The sequence below is a fragment of the Vipera berus genome (genome assembly GCF_964194415.1).
Source record: "Vipera berus genome assembly, chromosome: 1".
Lineage (NCBI taxonomy): Eukaryota > Metazoa > Chordata > Lepidosauria > Squamata > Viperidae > Vipera > Vipera berus.
The window spans coordinates 308,320,225-308,337,483 of NC_138202.1; the positions used below are offsets into that span (position 1 = coordinate 308,320,225).

At 35.5% G+C, this 17,259-nt stretch overlaps 1 protein-coding gene across 3 annotated transcripts in view; it reads right to left on the minus strand.

The window, feature by feature from the left end:
- Positions 1 to 3,417: 3,417 nt before the first annotated feature.
- The window catches only part of MARK1 (microtubule affinity regulating kinase 1), a 60,444-nt gene continuing 46,602 nt past the window's right edge, over positions 3,418 to 17,259 (minus strand). For 2 of the 3 annotated variants that reach the window (XM_081332831.1, XM_081332830.1), the window contains exons 13-18: positions 15,687 to 15,880; positions 14,709 to 14,809; positions 12,659 to 12,820; positions 11,464 to 11,718; positions 8,633 to 8,677; positions 3,418 to 5,770 (exon numbers count right to left, since the gene is read on the minus strand). In XM_081332831.1, the coding sequence (XP_081188957.1) occupies positions 5,416 to 5,770; positions 8,633 to 8,677; positions 11,464 to 11,718; positions 12,659 to 12,820; positions 14,709 to 14,809; positions 15,687 to 15,880 (1,112 nt within the window). In that variant the 3' untranslated portion in view covers positions 3,418 to 5,415. Of the gene's footprint in view, positions 5,771 to 8,632; positions 8,678 to 11,463; positions 11,719 to 12,431; positions 12,453 to 12,658; positions 12,821 to 14,708; positions 14,810 to 15,686; positions 15,881 to 17,259 lie in introns of those variants that run through there. The other variant, XM_081332832.1, reaches the window with a different exon arrangement.

A 17,259-nucleotide genomic window follows, 5' to 3' on the forward strand; every position in this document is an offset into this window, starting at 1 on the left:
GACTCTAGGGGCCGGTGCTCATCTCCGTTTCCAAGCCGAAGAGCCAGCGCTTGTCCGAGGACGTCTCCGTGGTCATGTGGCCGGCATGACTAGACGCCAAATGCGCACGGAACTCTGTTACCTTCCCACCATGGTGGTCCCTATTTTTCTACTTGCATTTTTATGTGCTTTCGAACTGCTAGGTTGGCAGAAGCTGGGACGAGTAACAGGCGCTCACTCTGTTATGGGATTCGACCCGCCAAACATAAAATGAGAATTTAGAAATATTTAATGGCTTATTCTTCAGAAGCTGCTTTGAGGTCCATTTTCAGTCAAGGTGGCTATGGAGCCAAACCACAAAATACAGTGCCACAATTACTGCTATTTTCTTGCCATTTCTCCTCAGCTAGTTTTATTTCTTCTAAGTATCTGCGGTGTATGTAAATTGTATATACTTTGCTATCGGTATGTGGTCTTGCCTCTAATAAGTAACCTTGTTGATCTCATCAAAACAAAATAAAACCCAGTTATTATTTAAAATATGAAGAACCTCATGAGTGACTATTAATATGTCCTCTTGCAATACGGAAGTACTGAATGTTTTTTTTTAATTAAGTTTGATTTCTTAAGTACCAGATAAGCTCCTGATACTTGCTTTATTGGAAAATTTATTGAATGAAAGCAATAAAATACCGTAGTTCGTTTTTCTTCAACACTTTCACCTGTCCAGTTTAACCTACATTTCTACTGTTTTTGGAGGTTTGTTATCCAAGTACTAAACAAGGTCATTTAGCTTCTACACTGAGGAAAGTGCTACCACCTGCTGAGGTTTTCATGTTTTTGGACTGCGCTTCCAAGTGTCTCTAGTCATTTGTCCATGTTACATGGATTTGATGCTAGTTCAAATCAAGATTTTAAAATATTCTCAAGCAGGGTGTAGATTCTTGTTTACTCCTGTAATTGCTTCGCTTCCTGAAAATATCAAGAAATCCAATTATCTTTTACAAGTCAATAAACCTTTGTAAACAGTCTTTGATTTGATTTTGACAAATTTTGTCCTGACAAAATTTAACTTAATTAAAGAAAAAAAGAAATTATATTTATGAAACAGGAGGCTCTGTTAACAGGTTAGTGGTTGCACAATGGCTAAACTAGACCTGTCATTAATCCACATTCTATTTATTATGCAACAGGCAGGCTAGGGAAGCCTGAGCAGCCATTCCCACCACTTTCTATTTACATAACAAACAAACCAAGAGGCTGGTTAATTGAATTCATATAATCAACACTCAAGCTTAATTTAGCCCTCATGAAAGAACTCAGGGGAATAAAGAAAAAAGGAGAAAGACTTGGAATAAATACCAACAGTCTAGTGTGCTTTCCATGCAGACTGCAGAGATTTATAGTCATGTTGCCTGTCTGAATTCCCACAAGTCATCTAGCAATAACAAAATTCAGTTTGACATATATCAATGCAGTATCTGTAAGAAATTCGTAGTACTGTACTACAAACAAACTTCCATGGCTTTATGTTCTATCTTATATTGTATGCTGATTGTTTCTTTAGTTATATATCCTGCCTGCAGTTTATTTGCAACCTTCTGATTTCTTCAGACATAGTGTAGGAATTCAATAGAGTAGACCAAATATGTCCAATGTCCAACTACATTAGAATTCCTAAGTACTAAAATATCAAGAATTACACATCCCCCCCCCCGCCCAAAGGAACCATCAGATAAAGTGCTACAAGGAGCAGTTCAGTTTCTGATGCTCATTGCAAGAAAATGTCTACTTACTGTACAGTCTGAGGTTGAATGAAAAGACACAGACCTGATCTTTTGACTTAAAATGCTCAAAATAGCTTTAAAAAACAGTAGGCATCTGGTAACTGCAGGTGAACTGCAAGTTCCTTCTGTAAGTGTGGAGCCACGGCACACTTTGATGTGTGGACCTAGGATACCTGTACAGGTAGTCCTTGACTTACCATCATTTGCTTAGTGACCAAAGTTATGACAGCACTGAGAAAAGTGTTTTACAAATGGTCTTCACTCTTATGTCTATTGTAGCTTCCCCGCAGTCAAAATCGGGGCACATGGCACCCAGTATGTATTTACAATAGTTGCAGTGTCCTGGGGTCACATAAGCGCCATTTACAAAATGCCCAGGGGTTTCCAACAAACAAAGTTAATGGGGGAAGTCATATTCACTTAATGACTACATGATTCACTTAACTACAGTGATTTGCTTAACAGCTGCAGCAAAAAAAGACTACAGTGCGGCAAAACTGTCTTAACAATTGTCTGGGTGAGAGCAGAAAATCTAAGTGGTCACTGAATTAATGGAGCTTTGTATATTTTATAAACTTTTTAAATCTGTTCAACCTCCACATTCACTTCCAATATCTGTAACTTGCACAGGTTCATCTAAAAGTAAAATAAGTATTCTTATTATATGAAAGGAGATCCGTCTCTCAAAATGTTACTGTTGCTCAGGAAGGTGTAAAAAATGAGAGTGGCTCCCTATGCTGCTGATGCAGAAGTGGTCTTATCTAATACGTGAAGCAACTAGAAGAGAAAATCCTCAAATATTTGTGAAGCCCTTCTAAGCAATTAAAACTGTATTTATCCAAAGCTCAGTGGTTTTTTCCAAAAAAAAAAGGCAAATTCTTTAAGCCAAATGTCTTGATTCAGCTTTATGGCTATAATTATTCAAACAGTTGCTTTGTATCATTTTGTAGCAATCAAGGCAGGCTACACTGAGATGATGTGGAACTTATATAGTTACAAAAACTAAACTAGTGAGGTAAATCTAGTTAAATGTCATTTAAAAATGAAGCCTTTTATAATCACTATATTAATGGCTATTTCAAACTCACATTATTTCTCTGTACAAATCTTTTGTCTAGCTAGGCAGATCTCTGTTGTTTATACTGAATGTTCACCAATGCCTGGAAAGAATGCATGGAACAGTTACTAACAAGTGCACACTTGCTCTCATAATATAAAGAATTTAGACTATGATGTTTGCACCTACACTTAAAGCCAGTGGCAACTTTTTATAAGACTTCTGCATGATGTAAGATGAAACATCTGCTTAATTAAATTACAATCTCTCATATAGATTTCAGATGTTTTAAGGCAGAACTGTAATACAACTTGGTTTCGGCTCACCAAACTGAAAAAAACAACATTCACTCTGGTGTGCATACTATAGCTATTCTACTGGCATGAGTTTCCACATTGTATGAAGTTAAAACCAGCCAATTAACATTACAATTTAACATTATGTACAAGCCAAAAAGTTTTTGGGGCTGTGGATTGTAACGAATGTGGCTTTGGTGATCAAAAAAGCCCATAACCAAATCCATACTAAGGCATAAATGTGATGTAGATTGTCCCAAGTTCATTTGTACCGTTGTGTTTTATTTCTATTGTTAAACTTCAGAGTACACTTTGATAATGTGGTGTACGAATGTGATAACTAAATCTTTTAAAAATGAAATTAATTAATGTAAGAACCTGGACTTACAAAACTGATTTACTTCTAGAAATAAAAGGTAGTGCATTCAGGCTAATTTTATACAGACATTTTGAAATGAAATTTTTGATAACTCTGCAAGTCTCATAAGTCATATAACTGAAGCACCATGGGAGCATTAGCAGTCAGTGAATGGGTGAACAGATGGATGGATATAGAATATTCACAAATCTTTAAACTTCTCCCGATACAAAATACGAAACCACTAAATCTTCCCTCCCCTTTCTCACAATCCCTTTGTGAACTGCACCCCAGAACATCCAGTACAAATTGCTACGTAAACAGTAAGGCAACATGTTTGATAGTATGGAGATCTGTTCAAGTAAGTTTTTAATAGAGTGCACCAGTGAATGTGAATTAGCATGACTTTCATTAAAAAAAAAAGTTTAAAGGAATACCAGATAAAAAGGAACACAGTTCTTTCTGGCCAAAACACCATCTGTTTCCTAAGGCAGTACATGTTCACTGCTGAGCAGAACTGTTACAGAAGAGCTACATCACAGTACAGTACAGCATCTCAAGTCCATCTGTCAGAAGCCATTCTCAAATGGCACATTTAGCTACACTTACAGCCTTCTAAATTCAGGTTACAGAGTTTACCACATTTTTTTTGCTTTTTGCTTTTAAATAAAGTGATAATTTGGGGTGATTTTTCTAATCTTTATAGGAGTGTGCAGATGGGGCCATATGTTGAAGTTACAGAAATTACAACATTAAATAACATTGCACAACCAACTGCTATGATTAATTCAGTACAAGATAATATTAAAAATGTACCATGTCCTAATGGTTTTGCAGTTTGAATCACTAATTATGGAGTTTTCTTACCTAGGCAACTGCCTGCACACAGCTGCACTTCACAGGTATAATGATTTATAATAAATACAAGAAAGTGGGCAAAATATTCAAAACTCAAAGATACATGGGAACAGAATTTATACTCACATCAAACAACGTAATAAACAATCTAGGCTTAAAAGTATATGAAGATCCATGTATTCTATGGGGGGAATTATTCTAAAACCAGTTAATTCCTGAGGTGGCATTTAACATTAATCATAGTTTCACAATTCTTGTGCTATGAAAATTTCAGTATGAAAGTAGCATTTTCACAAATTGGGAATTGTAGTCTTCTGAAGGTAGCAAACTATATTTCATACTACAATATGGATATATGATGCATATTTTTACTCTAGTGAATCATTTGATCCAAGAATCTAAGGACATTTAAGATTGCAAATAAAAGTAATCCAACATTTTACTTTATTCCCCAGTATGTTTCAGAAGCCATTTTCTTCACTAAGTGCCAACACTGTAAACTTGTTTGCATTTTTTTCTGAACTAAACACTGTTTCATAAGGGATGGTAAGGGTGAAAAGGAGAAACAGGAGGAATCCTGTGTAGACTACACGCCAACTTTGTTTTACTGAATTTATATGTGGCTTGTTAGAAAATAAAATTGATTAAGCTACACTTCTGAAAACCATTTTTGTGCATTTTTTAAAAACTATGGACAGTTTTTTTTAAAAAAAAGCATTGTAGAGGTAAGATTTATAAAAACCACCAAAATGGGGGAAAAAGTCTAGAAAGAAATTTTCAATTCAAAGTAAACATACTTCTGTGCTGATGTCTAAACAACTATACAAGGTCTGAATTTAAGCCTTCTTCCTATACAACTTTATGAACATAAAATGAACAGAATGTTCTATGTACTTACCTGTCTTTTTAATGTAGGTCATACAGAATTAAATTTTACAATTCAGAATAACTATGTATAACCTTATTGCAATAAGGACAATCTCTACATGGGGAATTTCACAGGCCAATCATATTAGGCATAACCAGTACATTCAAAACATAAGCTTGAATCTTCCCTGATCCCAGAAATGTTATTTCTCCCTACAGCTTAAGCTCATTTGCTATTTTGGATGCAATGTTTTTAAAGGCAATAGAAGTTCCCGATATTCGCTTGAAGCGGACTCCGTTGAGTGAAAGGCGTGGCAATTTACATACTTCCATCTCCCACTGAACAAGGCTATCCTGTCGTGCATCCCCATGAACACAGAAAAGCAGGAATCTTTCTTTTTGCTCGTAGTCACAGTTGTTAGCATCTAATACTTTTCTAATTTCTCTCATCATATCATTTGGGTCCATGGAACTTGTTGTTTTCATACTCCAGGTGAACCTCAAAGACCGTGGCTTGGAATCTTTGCCATCTTCTTTTTCTCTTTCTTTTGGTTCCCCAGAAGTACTCCTGAAAAGGTGAATAACATTTACACCCAAACAAAGCATTGGATCAAAATATCTTTTCAATTACAATCTTGCTACTAAAAATAACAGTTTAACTCCAAAGGAGACTTCTCAGCTGTCACCAATTTAGCGTTCTTTAGAACTGACCATCTGAACTCTGTACAGAGCTTCAAAAATACACAAAACAGAAGAGAAAGAAAGCATGCTTAAAAAGCAGCAGGAAAAGGCAGCTACCCTGTTATTCTCTAAAAATTTATGTGCATACCTCTTTATTATGGGGGTGTATTTTGCCAATTTAAAGATGTAGATAAAAAAAACAAAGATAATAATTTAGAATGCTTTTCATTTTTCTTTTTGACAATAAAGTCTTAAACAAATACTTTGCTCCAACTACACAGGAGAGTAATTCTTGTTACATTACTTTTGGGGGGGAAAATCTGCATCCAACAACTGCAAGGAATTGTTTTGTGCTATAAATAAAACACCAGAAATAACAGTAGCCCAAGTGCATTGTCCCAAGTAGCACGGTGTTCTTTGCATCTTCTGAGCAAATCAGAAGTATTTGTAAATTGAGCATTCAGTAGGAGAGTGGTGGTGAACCTATGGCACGTGTGCCAAAGGTGGCACTCAGAGACCTCTCTGTGGGCATGCGCACCATTGCCCCAGCCCCGCCTCCCCCTGTGGCCCCCTCACCAGCAGCCCCCCCAGAGGAGCCACCCCTGGGCGTGGCCCATGCAGACCAGCGCAGCCAAGGACATGTCATCCAAGCAGCAGGGTCAAGACTCCACCTTGCGCCCCGTCACAGGCAGATGATGCTGCAGGGTGTGGGTGGAGGGTATGGCCGCCATGATGCTGCAGGGCCACCTGGGCGATCTGCTGTGGTGGGCCATGGAGGTGGTAGGTGGCCCTGCGGGCAGGCGGGGTGGGGGTAGAGTGGGTGGGGCGGGGCAGGGGGCGGAGTGGGGCAGTTTTTGGGCACTTGGTGTCTAAAAGGTTCGCCATCACTGCAGTAGGATAAATGACAGAAAAAAATGATCTCCCTGATATTCAGTGTACTTTAGGCATCAATTAACACACCACATTTATTGATTTATTTGAAACATTTATACAGCCACTCATCTTATATTAAACTCTGGGCAGCTCCCATTCCTCCCAAAAAACATGACATTTTATGAATTTTAGGTTCTGGAGCTTTGTCAATTTGGATATGAAAGAAACACAACTGTTAATCGACATCAGAATTATTACTCAATATATCATGCCTGTGTAGACTCCTGGATAATGGGTTAACATGCCTTGGATAAACAAAGGAGCTTCCTGCCCTTTTGAAAGCAGCTCACCTCAACCACAAGCACATGACAAGCCACCCCCATAGCAAATAGCAAAAGAATTTCAGGAAAAGTGCATTTGGCAAGGATCTGCGCTGAAGAAAGAAAGAAGATTCCAAGGTGGATGCAGAAGCACTTGTTGGTTTCTTCAGATCTTTTAGTGTTCTGCCGAGTATTGCTTAAGCACAAACAAGTCATCATATGACTTGACAGCATTTTTCTATTAAGTTATGGGGTTCTATCATGTGAAGAGCTCTTTTGTCTCTGGTGGTGCTGATATGTCTACAGACAGAACCCACAAGACTGAACAGTGTTAGCATAATCTATAGCACATGCAAGGATTAAAGCTGGAATTATTCCAGTTGTCTCATACTATTTCTACAGATACAAAAGGAACTCTATCCTTATTCATGTGGCTAAGAGTTATTGCCACTTATATGCACTTTTGTGCATTAGATTAATGACCACAGCAGCAGGAATTTTGAACTCAATAAATTAAGCCAGAGATTAACAACATGAAAGTTTATATATTAAATGTGTCAAGCGCCACCTTCCATGAAGTATTTAGGAACTATACAACATTCATATAGCTTGCATATCCCAGCATGAAAAAGCAACTCTTAATAAAACTTCCAACCAAACACACTGTCACTAAGAAAGGAGTGCTTGCTCAGATTTTAAGAGCAATTTCATGCACAGACTGTTTAACATGCAGTGCGACTGTGTGGCCCTTGGCATAAACCAGAGGTGCACAATTTTCTGGGACCAAGAGTTGCATTTGCTTTTGGGGACTGCATTCCAAAATATGGTTGGAGCTACCGAAAGGAGCAGACAGAGTATCTTTAGTTTAATTCAAAATCAATTACCATTACAGTGACTGTGTTAATCAATAGTTAATATGATCAATTTTCATGTATTTAATATTACTTTATGATTCATTAACAATTCTACAATATGATGACATTTGAACACCATGGTCTTTGGGGGTAACATGCAACCTTGGGGATCTTCAATTGTGCATCCCTGATCAAATCCAGAAGCACAAGTAGGATCTATGGAAACTAGCTCAAAGGCATTTACTGACATTAATTATTAAAAATGGTATCGGTCTAGATTATTTCTCTATATATGCCTGCATTAAACCAAAAGTGACTTGCCTGAATGTTAATAATTTTAATTAGTATTTGCAGAGAAGCAGCAAGTACGGCCAGAGTGCTTATTTATTTAGATGATTTAGGCCCTCAGCTTATGGTTGGAAAGACAATGTAGAGCAACACTCTGACCTTGGAAAGCCTTGGAAAGAATTCAGCAGTCCATGCTAGGAACTGCTGTATAAGAACCTGCAGACAATTGCTGCTTTTATAATAATTATTTAAAACAATAGGATTTAAAGAAGAAGTAAGAAACTCAACTCAAGTTTAATATTTTAAAGATACAAGTTATCGAGAGATTTTGCCATTAGTTTAAAAAGCTTTCAGAATCATGAAATTTTGAGCACAAAGGGACCCAGCAGCGAAGTATTAATAGTGGCTCCTCACCTTGAGGTGTCAGTTCTGCCACTGGCTTCGCCTTCATTTGGATCCCTCAAAACAAAGTTAAGGTTAAGATTTTAATAAATGAAGGTTAAAAATAAATGAGTCAAGAACACCTGCATCTAGAACAACATTTAAATTACTGATGAACAAATATTAAGCATAAAATTGTCATTTACTAAAATTTTAATTAACTTTTCCACAGTTGCAGCTCTTCATATGCAATTTATTTTTACTATAGTGGCCAACTTTAGTTTCTTCATTCCCACTCCTATCCCTTACATCAGTGCTTCCCAAACCTGGGTAAATTACCCAAAATTGGGTAAGTATTTCTTCTCTGAGTAATGATATACAAACTCATTACCAATCATAACATGGACAATTAAAGAAGGACTTTCTGATAAGTGGTTTTGGATAATAAAAAAGTTTGGGAAGCACTGCATCAGCGTTTCTCAATTTAACAACTTTAATATGTCTGGACTTCCAATTCCTAGAATTCCACGGCCAGCATGGGAATTCTAGAAATTTATTTATTTATTTATTTATTTATTTATTTATTTATTTTTTTATTTATTTATTTATTTATTTATTTATTTATTTATTTATTTATTTATTTATTTATTTATTTATTTATTTATTTATTTATTATGAGACTTGTATTGACATCCAAACATTCTGAAGTTGTTAAGGCTGAGAAATACTGCCTTACATTATGACTGAAAATAACCATCTGCTAACATACTCATAAACCAAAGTTTTGACTACACTATTGTTTTATTCTACCCATTTGTCATAAAGGATAGGATTGCTTAGAGAACTACAGCATTCAAGATCCAGGAATAATATTTTTAATTATGCCTCTAATATTTGCTATGTCATGACTTCACACCACAACACTGCAGTTCATGTGATAATTGTATTAGGAATATATTTATCTGCAAATTTAGGGTACTAATAATACCCGAAAAAATCCATATTAAATTTATATCTTCCAGCTTCAACAGTTCCTGTTTAGGAACTTAGTATCATTTATTTAGTACTCTTTTTTTAATGCAGTGGTCTGACAGAAGTTGTCTTGGGGCTTGGAAAAACAATTCTAATAATGCTTCATAAATTTGATTCTACTCAAAACTAATTACTCAATATTTACCCGTATATACCATAAAGAGTCTATATTGTTATATATTGTGAATTTTAATTTTATATTCAATACAATTACTTTTATCTCAATATATGTATGAATCCATTATGCTGAACAGAGCATCCATTTATGTAAATGTATTAATGTATAATTTATTATTATTTCATTCAACATTATCATTAAGTATTTAAAACACTGTCTGTGTAACTGTTGCATGGCATGCGACCAATCAAATGAAATGTAGTGTGTGCTTGGTATTTTCCAGCAAACAATACATAGCTTTGGGATGATTGGTTCCGATGTCATCCAAATCAACAAACAGTTGATTTATTTGCAAGTTAACCAGAAGTTTTAATTTAAGCTAGTCTATCTTAGTTCCCTTCTATTGGTAGTTGATCATTGCATTTTGACAGCACCATTTTTAACATGATTCAGTGGGCTTCTGTAGATACCCACTGAATTGCTTTCAGCTTAATGGGTCACAAACTCTGCATACTTGATATATGCAGAAAGTTCCATATATAAGTTAGGGCGTATTTTAGATATATTATTCTCTGTTATATCAAATCATAAATATGCCATGTGATCTAATATTATGTCTAATAGATACTCCAGATGCCACTAACCATTTGAACACTAAAGAACACTTGTTTGTGAAATATGTTTCTCAATCTATTACACATGAGAAATCAAAAGGCTGGGTTAAAAAATATTACAATCATAACAATTCCAAACAAAAACCTTGAAGCTGTATTACAAATATCTAGATACCTGAGGAAGCTTAAATGTGAAGTATGAAATATAAATGTGAGGTGCTATGGGCCAAGTTCTGTATTGAAGTGATTAAAGAATGTATTTCAGAAGTGAAAAGTGCTTCATAAAAACAGAATATATATGGTACAAAAAATAGTCAGTGTAGAACTCCCTCTGCAACTTAAGGCATTTAAACAAGATTCGTAATGTATGTGTTTAGAAAGTACTGTCTCAAGATGACACCTTGTTTTGAAAATACAAATGAATACAAAGTGAAATCACTTTTAACATTCTACCCATAAAGTGTCTTATGTGGTCTAATGGTTTTAGAGTGTCTGCATTCACTAATTTAAATTTATATTGTCTGCTTTTCAGGAGAAAAGGCTCATTTTAGCCAGTGCTTTAAAGTACTGCAGCAGACAGTAAAGCATTTTGTCCTGTGTATGAGAGATAAGAGTTACAAAGATGATGCCTACGTTTTCAATGTTTAGAATTTTACTTAAAATACAAAGAATCTGGAAAATTAGCTTAAAGTTTTAAAATAATCATGAATACCAGATTCATGCAGTGTAGACATGCCGAAATAGAGAGATGCTCGCCACAATTCCTTTTGTTGAAATGACATCCATGTAGGAATCTTGTGGTAGAATTGGCTTTTTAATGTCTAAAATGCTAGCATGCCTATTAGCATTTTCACATACATTGGCCAATACCATACTAAATGTTACATGTCATGCAAGAATCCAAGTAGTAATGGCATCAACAAATAAAGTCATAATTATTGTATCCCAAATCGTGAGAATTTTTGGGTTTCAATGGGGCTTCTAATGAGTTGTCAAAACAAAGCACTGACCTGAATGAAACCTGCTTAGTTTTAACAGTAATAGCCTCTTATTTCACAGTTTGCAATAACCTTGAAATGAAAACAATGGTTCTTACTAACCTGCGGGCAAATTTGGAAGTTATCTTGCTTATAATGCCAGTTGATGTTCCCCTTCTAGTTTGAGCAAATGTTCCCGTTTCGTGCGATGGTGAAGCAGGTGGCCCATTGTAAGTGGCATTGCGCCTCTCCCGTAGCTGCTCGCCATGGAAAGTGCTTCGGCTTGAACTCCCCCGAGGAAATCGGGTTCGGTCTGGGGTGGTAGTGCTAATACTGTGAGCAGATGGGGAAGCAGCAGGTGCTCTTTGAGTTGCGCTACTGAGAAGGCAGAAGAAAGTTTAAAAAGCAAGAGCAAAAGAAAGAAATGAGTCCAGGCTTCTATTATGATTGGCACCTCTCTTAAACTTATCCTGGACTAAAACTGAAGTTGAAAATGGCATGTGTTCTCAATTTATTACAAACCTTATGCTTTTGAGTTAATGTGGATTGCTTATGTTTAAAAAAAGCTTATTGAGAGAGTAAGTTTATTTATTATTTATTTATTATTGGGACTTATATGCCGCCCTATCTCCCGAAGGACTCAGGGCGGCTAACAACAATAACATATAATAAATACAGAAGTTAAGATAAAAATTAAAATTAAAGGCCTCTGTACAATAAATTAAAATTAAAATAAAAGTTTAGAAATACTTTTGAAAAAGTACAGTCATGTGTATGCAAGTTATTGTTTCACAAGCATGGAGTGTATTTTAAAATAGAAAATTATTCAAATTCTTATATATTCTTTAAAATAATAGTATTTCTTGGTTTGTTTTGTCTCGTAGAACTGCTTATAATTAAAGTAGTGTTAAAACCAGTAGAAGTAATGTCAAAAACATGTGCAGAAAAAAAACTACTTCTCTTATGCTCCCTTTAGATTTTCATTTTCCAGCTTACTGACTCCTCTGCATATTTCTTTCCATAACTTTACATCTGGTTTCATATTTATTTCATGAACTGCTTTCCATTCTGATCTCACAAAACTCTTCCGTTCTGTAGGACCAACCTTCTACCTTAAAACAATCGAAACATTTTGTCCACTGAGTGATCAAGAAGATTCCAGCCTCGTCACATGAGATCACCAACCCCAAATATGTCTGCAATAGAAATTTCAGAGCAACACTGTGTTGCCTATGGCATCATTTCTAATAATATACTAATGCTTATTTTTTTTACAGTCTCCTGACCAGGAAAATAAATACTATATTTTGAAAAATACCTTGGTCGATAAGTTTCAGTGCCATCTTTGATAGTTGGAAGTGCAACTTTTATAGGATGACCAGAGGCTGACATTGATTTCTGATGTCGAGGTCGTGCAGAAATGGCAGAAGGGACCGTAGAGCCAGCAGAGGGAGTACTACTTGCGGACATTTCTGTTAGGCTTTTATTATAGGGAGGAAGAGGTTTAGAGGAGTATCTTGAAATAAGATGTACTCTAGCAAAGTAGTTGCATGTAAAATTTCCAAAGAAAGGTTACACCTTTTTTCTTTTCTTTTTTAAAAAACAAGGTTAAAGCCTAGCCATAAATATCAGCTTCTAACAAGAAATGCTGCAAATGTTTGTACTGGCTCAAGTTACAGGCATAATATGGCAAATATTGCTATGTACCTTCATCTTGTTCCTCCCCAAAAAACAAAAAAAGAAGAAGCTTGTGAAAGGAATCTTTTCACTAATGACATCATTTATGTATCAATCAAGGAAAAAAATAGTATTTTTAGATTTGGTGATGGAAGAGGCAGAAGCATATTAATTAAGATCCACTTAGCAGATTTAGAAAAGTACACCAATAAAGGAGAATCATCTCTTACCCAAACTAATGTATGTACCTGTCTAATTAGGAAAAACAATTATGGTTGACTTCCTTGATCAACCAAAATAAATGCTTTGCACTCCTTGGCACAGGTCTATCATGTCATTCATAGATCCTGACCACTACTAAGCTACTAGCAGTGTTTTAAATTAATCTGTCATTCTGAAAGAAGGCACATCTAGACTTCATTGCAAATATAATCAACTGATTTGAGAGCACCCAAAAACAACTATTTATTCAGGGAGAATATTTCTGCTACCTATGGTATGTTTTTATAATTTCAGTATTTAAGAAAATTATGTTTTTCTTCTAGATCTATCCAGTTGAGTTTGTGTAACATCCAGAATTCCCAGCTAATACAGAGTGTTAACAGTGCTGGTTAGTAATTCTGGAAGTTGCAAACCCAAAATACCTGAAAGATATTTATAAAATCTTTGCTTTGTTTTGCTTCTGAAATTAACTGTTCTCAAAATCCAATATATAGTCATTCCTATTACTGAAGGAAGGGGCACATGGCTAATTGTCATAGTGTAATGATGAAAGGTTAATATTTTATTAAGTTTTATTTAATCAGTGAAGGTTGCACCAGATTCAAGAAGTTATAATACTTCTGCCTGCATTCATGCAAGCATCTACAAGGTTGCTTCATTATCTTACTGTCTCATCTGGCTCAGTCAGAAGGCGTAGGACCCACCCATCTTCCTTGCTATATTTTCTCTCACTATTTTATTTTTTTTCCTTGTCTGCTTATTTGAAGGTTCTTTCTGATCGTTGCAATTTCTGCAAACCACTAAATAAAAAAAATGTGTTAATCTCATGGAGCTATTATGGTAGCTTTAAATAGGAAAAGCAAGAAGAGGGTTTTGCACTTTGGTCTGTTTAGAAAATTCAGGGGTGGAGGGGAGAGATAGAAGCAATTAGTAGAAACATAATTAAGGAAGGCAGGTGTAGAAGAAATGAACAAGGGAGGATACAATGCCTCTGTGGAGGAATGACAGGAAGTGTCATATCATCTTTGCAGGTTTAGCATTCCAGCTAACTTGGTAAATAGATCAAGGGGAGAGTGTTTTGAAAGAGCAGCAATTTAATTTTTGCTGGCATTTTCCAAGCTGACCTGTGCATTCAGTTGACAGCTTTCAATAAGGACAACAAAGGGACCAACAGCAATTATAGCCCACAGTTACAGCATTAATCACTGGTGTATGGCTTATGTATTTATAATGCTCGTGCAGCAGCAGTTGTACATAGAAGTTTACAGACCAAATGGGTTCCAAAAATTAGTTCTGCTCAGGAATAACGGAAGTAACATCGGAAGAATGCTGTTGGTGGCTAATTGGGCTTCCCTTAGTTTCCATTTCCTTACAGAACCTGCTTAAATAATTTGTTTCCAAACAGCCTGCATTATGTTGAATGTGAATAATTAGGAGGTCTTTGATTCTGGGGAGATGGGGTTTGGTACCTGTTGTCTTTCCCATTCTGAATGGCAGAATATTGATCTGTAGAACGTTCACAGACATAGGTGTTCCTCCGTGTCATGCTAGTTCCAGAAAACATATTGTTCTAGAGGAGAGGTGGACATAGATTTACACATAAATACAAGTCAAATAATGGCAGGATGAAAAAGCCTAAGTTTACGGTATATATTATCATGCTCATAGACAAGAGAAATGTCCCCTTATTTCTCTTTAAGAAGTCAAAGGCTTTGACATTATATGAAGAGAACAAGCTCTCATTATTAAGATTTCAAAATGCAAAATGGTAGTAATGATGAACAGAGTCCTGAAGGGAAATACAAATTCCTTATAGTCTCTGGCAATAGCTTCTGCAATTATCTCCTAATAATAGGCCTCAACTATTCACACTTTTAATTAGCCTCTAAAGGTAAAGTTAAAGGTTCCCCCTCACATGCGTGCTAGTCGTTTCCAACTCTAGGGGCCGGTGCTCATAAGCTATACTTTGCATTCACAGTAGAATGCAACATCAGCACAAATGATGGCGTAAACTACAGCAAACAATTGATCTGGTGGCCAGGGTAGTTATGCTGGGGAGGAGAGGGAAATTCTCAGATTCAAAAAGAGTTATCTGGAAGCTAAATAGGAAGTATAGGAAGGTGAGAACTTGGACAAACGGACAATGAGAGATCAGGTTCCAACTGGTAACCATAGAACTTTTCCCTCTATGGGTAGGGTCTTCTTTTCAAGGATTAGTTGAGAGATGCCAAAATATAAGCTCACCTGCAAATCCTTTAATAATCCAAATGTCACAATTATTTTTGCTACTTAAGATATTGTTACTACTTAGGTTTTCAAAATCTTGCTTAATTTTATACGCTATCACCAAACCATTTACATAAAACATTAAACCAAACAATAATGATAAAGACTTGTTAGGTTCTACAGAGAACTGACAGAACAAGTAAATAAAATATTTCACTTACGCTTGGAACAATTGTTGATTTTTTCCTTTCGGGGCCTACCAATGGACTTGCTGTCACCTCACTTTTGGACCCAACTGTTGTGCTGCTCAATTTCCGTGGCGTTTCTTTATCCCATTCTTCCTTATATTCACTCTCCACACTGTTTGCCTGAGCTCTTTTCGAATACGAGACAGCAGGAGGGATGGATGGGCCAACTATGAAACCGAGAAAACATCAATGAGATAATGTATCACCTTCAGTCAGTTTGATAATTATTTACATTTGCTGAAATACAAGCAAGGCAAACTAATATAAATAAGGCAAGAGCTATTCTATTTCACCCAGATTTTACCTGAAAGCAAGTTTTAATTATTTTTTACTGACTTGAATAATTTTGTAGAAGCACCTCCCCCCACAAAGGGAACCTCTAGCCTTTATACATAAACTTCCCAAAATATTAATGGCTATCACTCCATTTATAGACATAGTAAAGGATTTTTTAAATTACATCTAACCATTTTTATGGAAATGACAAGTAACAGCAGTTATTTGGTCATCACTTTTGATACGCTTGTGTATAAAGTAAATTTTTGAAAGTTCTGCTAGTATTCCAAACATAGAGAAACTCACTCCAAAGATGTTTTCAAATCTAAGATACTGTACTTTTAAGAATTTACCTTTCCGCATCATTTTCTCTAAGTTAATATACAAATATAATACTTTGTTATATTTAGAATTCAATTTTAATTTCAAAATTCAATGAAACAATACAGATCCAAAAGTATATTGCATAATTACAAAAATGAAAATGAGGTAGACTAAGGGCAGCTGATTCAAACATATTACGGCCCAGTGTTTTAAAAGATTTAAGCTCACTAATTGCTTGGTTCATGTATATTTTCTGTAATATGAACATAGCTGATAGGGGAAATAATTTCCAACCTAGCACCCTCTAGTACCATTTCAAACATATCTGGATATTACACATTCTACCAGATATAGCAGTAAGATCAAATACATAGCTTTGAATAATTTTCCTCAATAAATAAATAAACATGTTTAATAGATTTCACTCATTTGTTTAATTGAGTTCTCTTTATCTAGTTTTAGAATTTTGTGGAAAAACAGATCATGTTTTAGGAGATATTTATGCAAAAATATTGAAAATTCAAACAGGTTCACAAATTTGTAAGTGCCACTATACTCATACCCCTTAACCCATCTACATTCTGTTTTCTTTCTTTTCTGCAGTTCCCACTGAAAGCTTGTTTCAGAAAGAAAATATTTGCACACCCAAAGTTTGGTACCATGTTAAATTGTATGTTTTAACAATCTCCTGAAATACAGAAGTTAAACATGAAATCTTTCTGCAAATCTGAACAAGTACTTAATTTTTCTGCAAGAAAGATTACAGATTCAAAATAAAACTACAGTGAATATGGCAAATAAACATTTGGATACCTTTTCTTTGGCAGAAATAATTGTTTTCAAATGTTTCCTATAACCAAAAAATGGCTACTTTGGAATGTTTTTCTTTATTATAGAAATCTTCTAGCTCAATGATAGTCTAGGTCAGGGGTAGGCAACGTCGGCT